The following is a 5435-nucleotide window of genomic DNA, read 5'->3' as shown; positions in this document are numbered from 1 at the left end:
CAGGTACCAATTTGCCACGCTGTAGCCGCCACGCCACAGCGCTCTCTACAGGCCCATCCCCCTAAACCCGAGAGTCCGTCTCAGTAACCCGCTGCGAACTAGGTAGGCTCACCGCGGTTTTATTCGCTTTAAATAAATCTAGCAAAGTGGAAAATCGTATTTCAAATGTCCTCTGAAAGGGCAAATAAATAGATTGTAAATTAGAAAATGCCGAGTACGTAGTCTCCTAGAGTGCCACCTTGCCTACTCCCTCCAGACCAACTGACAGAAATGAACATGGTGATATCCGAACAGAAAAGAAACACAAAACTTATAATCCTCGACGGGAAACAATAATGGGAAATGTAATTCAAGAGGATGCAATCAGCAATCACCTCTCCGCGTTGGCAACAGCCGCCTCCACGGCCTCTTGCAAGTCAAAGTGAAAGTACGGCCGGTTCAGGCCGTGGACGGCAACAAGACGAGCGCTGCCAGGGTTCTTGGGCACATCGTTCTCGGAGCCCGAAGCGGGCCAAATCTCAGACTCGGGAGCCACCTTGCTCTCGAGGTCATACGAGCCACGGCCAGTCTTCTCGTCCAGGGCCGCAGCCTTGGCCGCGCTGTCAGCACCGCCGAGGTCGGCAATGCTGAAGATGGTCTTCCAGTGTCCAGCGCCCTCGCCGGCCTTGGGCTTGGGAGAACGGTACCCGAAGCCAGCAGCGGCCAGAGCACGCTTCGTCCAGCGGTTCTCGATATGCGCAAAGTGCCAGTCCACGGTACCCGGGGCAGCGTAGCGGTCCAGCTGGTTGCGCACGTCAATCAGCGCCTGGGCGGCAGTGACATCAATGTTGTTCACCGTGGAAAAGTCAAGGACAATGGCCTTGAGAATTGGCCGGGTGTCGTCGACGGGCTCCTTCAGGGCATTACGTGGCGTAGGGTCGTTCCAGGCACGATCCTATCGCGCATCGTTAGTCAATTGAATAGAATAAAGCAACGTGCCACAACTTACGCCAACTTTGCCGACAAGTGCAATATCGGTTCTGCGAGTCTCCTTGAAAATGGTCGTCGTGAGGTGGTTCAGGTAGCGCGTCGCGTTGGGGTAGTTGAAGCCTTCGGCGAAGCGGTACACGTAGACACCAGGATACGGGCGCTGAAGATCGATTCTAGGGTTGGAGCCGTCTTCGTGGTCAAGTGGCAGGAAACCAGTTCGGAGCGACTTTTCGGAATCTCCAACGAGGGTGTCCTCAGTACCCAGGCCGGTCACGGAGCCGTTAGGAGACGTGGCGACAGTGCGGATGCGGGCAACGCCAAGGAAGCGACCGCGGCTCAGGAACAAGCGCCAAATAACAACAGCAAAGGAAATGCAGACTGTGGTGTAAATGCCATTCTCAATGGTGGTGAAGATGGTCACCAGGACACCGGCGAGGAAAATGACAACTTCGAGAGGCGAGACACGCCAGAACTGCAGAATCACCTTGGGAGGAGTAATGACGTCGCCGACAGCGTGGATGATGACACCAGCCAGCGCAGCGTTGGGAATGTAGTAGAAGACGGTCGTCAGAGCGTAGACGGCGAGAAGGACAACAATGGCAGTGATGACACCGGCAAAGGGCGTGCGTACACCGGCCTTGGATTTGATGGCTGTGCGGGAGAAGGATCCGGTAGCAGGGTAGGCTCCGAGAAAAGGTCCAAGCAGGTTGCTCACACCGATGGCGACAAGTTCCTGCGATGGGTCGATGACATAGTTGTTGACACGGCCAAACGACTTGGAAATGGAAATATGCTCAATGAGCATGACAATGATGGCGGCAGGAAGTTCCGAAGCAAAGGCGCCGATGATTTCAGAGTTGACAACAGGGACGGCAGCATGTTGGAAGCCTGTGGAAAGACGGTTAGACAATCCTGGAGTGGTCGGTTATGCACAAGCCGCTCGCTCTTACCTCTGGGAACATCCTTGATGAGAGAAAACTTGAGGTGCTTCTTGTGGCGGGGAACATTGACGGCGGCACTAATGGCAGTGTAGAGGAGAATGACAAATGCAGTGCGCAAGGTCGAGATGAAGAAGAAGGTCTTGGCCCGGTGCGGCTGCTTCTTGGCCATGTAGGTGCAGAAGCCACGAATCAGGTAGAGCATGAGAAGCGAGGTCAGGCCCAGGGCCGCATCAATGTTGGAATGCGGCAGCCCCTTGAGGGTGTCGATGATGACGCGGTAGGGGGCGTTGCGGGTGTTGATCTTGGGGATGCCCATGAGCTTGGAGACCTGGCCGGCGATGATGTTGACGCCGGAGCCCGTCATGAAGGCGCAAATGGCGGGCAGGGGGATGACCTCGACGATCCAGCCGAGGCGGGCGAGTCCCATGAAGAGGATGATGGCGCCGCAGATGATGGCGAGGGCCGAGGCGACAACGTGACCCTCGACGTGCGGCAGGACATCCTTGGCGTGGAGAACAATGTTTCCGGTTACCTGGGACATGACGGCGACGGGCTGCGCGCTTGTTAGCTGGGCGGAGGAGTTGAGGGGATATGCGGAAGAAGCGTACACCAATGGTGATGTCCTTGGAGGTGGCAAAGAACCAGTAAATCAGGACACCCATGAAGGACGAGTAGAGACCATATTCGACGGGGAGCTGGGCAAGCAAGGCGTAGGCCATACTTTGCGGGACGACGACGGCGCCGACGGTGATGCCTGCGATTTGTCAGTTTTTGATGTCCTTTTTTTTCTGTCATTTTCAGCTTGGTGAGGCGCACCAGCAACAAGGTCACCAACAAGCCAAGTGACGTTGTATTTGCCAATCCATTGGATAAAGGGAAACAGGTTGTATACGTAGAGGCCAACAGCCCGCCTCGAGGGTGTGATTTCCTGGAAAAACTCGGCCACGGTAGGCTCGCGCTCGATGAAGAGATCGGCGTTGGTGAGGGAGGGGATATCATCGTCGGCATCGCGGTGCTGCGAGTCGAACGCGCGCTGGAGGCGCGCTTTGATGCCGGCCATGGTAGCAATTATAGCCAAGTCGGTAACGCAGCTGCCAAAGAGGTGTATCGACTTGTGACAAGTAAGAAGAAGAAGAAGAAACAAGAACCGCTTCAAAGACTAGAGGCGGGAAAATAAAAGGTAGTCTTTCGACGGACCCGAGGCTAGTTCAAAGCACTAAAGTGGGAAAGCCGGAAACCAAGGAGCTTGTGAATGCGTCTTCGCGCCAAGAAGAAAAAAGGCGGACAAGACCAAGTTCATATACTAGTTTGACCACTTGTCAAGACAGACGCCCAGGTTCGCAAAAGACAATTAAGAGGAGCACGGGTGGACCAGCCGCAAGCTTCGCATAAAGGAGGGAACGGAACTCAGCTGGCAGACGCCATCTATTTTTTTTATTTTTTTTTGGTCCCTCGGTGGCTTTCCTGGTTTGAATTTCTCCCGTCCGCGCCAAGCGACGAATCCAGATTCCCTTCTTGGCCTCCTTGGCCGTCCGTTGAAGGCGCAACAGACCGGGCTGCTGGGGGGTTCACCAACTGGACGGTCGGCGACGCGGTCGAGAAGAAGGCCCTCGGCACATCCATGGCATGATGTCGAATGAGCCACTGAATTGCGTGCTCGCCAAATATTATTTTTTATTTTTCAAAAGAGGGGCTTCCTCTGCCGCGCGCTGGAGATGGAGTCGGGGCATCTAGCGAGTAAGATTTAGCCCAGATGGCGTCAACGTCGACAGATGGACCGTGAATGGCGCTTTCTCTCCACATTTTAAGCTGCTCTGGACGAAACTGGTTTAGCCTCTATCCTGGTATTTTATGATTTATTTCTGGAGGGAAGCCCTGTCAACCGGGGAATGAAGAGAACCTGATAAGAGGCTACTGGCAACTATTACCAATGCGGCTGCACCATGTGGACGTCTGCCTCCGTCTTTCCCTGTCATCTTGCAGGTGAGCCAAGCCAGAGCGTCGGATGATCGCCGTGTATGTACATACAACTGTAATCTCTTCAGCAGACGGAGGTGTGGTGCCGGATGAGGCTCCAGTCAATGCAACACTCAATGTCGAGAGTTTCCACCTGCATGAATCTTTCTTTGGATGCTACCCTGGGCTACTTTTGCCTTTTTGTATCGTTGCTCATCTCAAAGAGATCTGTCAAAGGGCATGACAAAACTTGCGCCATACCCCGAAAAACAACGCCTTCCAAGCTATTTGAAACTCTTTTCCCAGCTTGGGGGGGACTAGAGGGCGCCACGGCGGCCACTAGCAGAGACACGGGCGATAAAGAGGCAGTGATTGTATTATTAGCACATGAGAAAAACACAGAGAGCAAGTAAAACGAAAGAGACGTGCACCGTTTATTCCGGCATGCCAACGCCTGCAAGCCGCTACGCCTCCCACATTCCACCGACTAAATGAACCACAACAAGCTAACTAATTATACATAAGCCCTGACTGCAACGAGCATCATCCACATCCACAAGCACACTGCTACCTCGTGGCCAGCCTCATGGAACTCCATAGTCATGCTGCAGAAGGGGCAGGAGACAGAAAAGGGGGACCCATGCCGCAAACTTCAGCTAGCGACGGCCCGGAGACAGGATCTAAGGGAAAATCTCGCAGCCCAATCTTGCATCTTCCCCCCTGCCGCCGCCTGACCGCGACCATCACAGAACAAGGCTTGCCCAAAGGGCTCAGCTGACCGGGGGGTGATGCTGTGAGCGCGGAACAAGCCATAGTCACGCTACGCCGTCCAGCATGCATGGGGATCGTGTTGATTGGGGGCGGCAGTGCTACGCTATGTAGAGGTTGCCGGGTTGGCTGTTGCTAGGCCTCACAGTCATGGGAAAATCACGTCAACTACTATTGACTCAGTTTCGTCTTTTTGGCGCGGAATACGCACTTTCTATGTTTGGGCTTTCTACGACTGTGCCCTGTCTGTGCCAATTTTGGGTTGCCAAAACGAGCTTTTACAGTTGAGCTCTGCATGCCAAACCGGATGGGCCACAGGAGAGCCAGAACGATGGTGGCAAGACAATACCACCCGTCGGAGTTCTAGACTTTCCGGTGTAGAGTGGTATTTGTCCTCCTTGTCTTTTCTCGCACATCATGACTCGAATCGAGCCTCGGTGTGTGCGACGGCGCGACGACGCGACGATTCCAAATGGCAAATCTGCCAGCACAACAGGCGAGTTGACGCTGGACCGTCGGCCTCTCTCTATGCAAATGTCAGCTTCGGATACTTGCCGTCCCAAGAAATTATATTGGAGAAGGAGAAGAAAAAAAAAAGCCACGCTCATCAGCCCCCGCAGGACTCGGACTATCCGATATATTGGAAATGGTCCTCGTTGGTCATCCCGCATCTTCATATTTTGACACGCGAGCATTGGTCCGCTTCCGCGGTTTCGGGGACTGGCCGCGTTGGCAAGGTCTAGGCGAGGCGATGCTGGAAAAACTTCAGCAATTAAGGTACCTCGCTGCTTCAGCCGTCGG

At 54.3% G+C, this 5435-nt stretch overlaps 1 protein-coding gene across 1 annotated transcript; it reads left to right on the top strand.

Moving 5' to 3' along the window:
- Positions 1-207: 207 nt before the first annotated feature.
- On the top strand, positions 208-3087 carry CCM_00184 (uncharacterized protein; the record flags this gene model as incomplete). Its single annotated transcript, XM_006665344.1, has 5 exons — positions 208-214; positions 357-1825; positions 1876-2473; positions 2514-2673; positions 2712-3087. 5 exons carry the CDS (start codon positions 208-210, stop codon positions 3085-3087), a joined length of 2610 nt encoding a protein of 869 aa, XP_006665407.1.
- Between the last annotated feature and the right edge of the window lie 2348 nt (positions 3088-5435).

Source organism: Cordyceps militaris, assembly GCF_000225605.1.
Source record: "Cordyceps militaris CM01 unplaced genomic scaffold CCM_S00001, whole genome shotgun sequence".
Lineage (NCBI taxonomy): Eukaryota > Fungi > Ascomycota > Sordariomycetes > Hypocreales > Cordycipitaceae > Cordyceps > Cordyceps militaris.
Note: the sequence above shows the minus strand (reverse complement) of the source record. Positions and strands in the feature narration are given on the sequence as shown.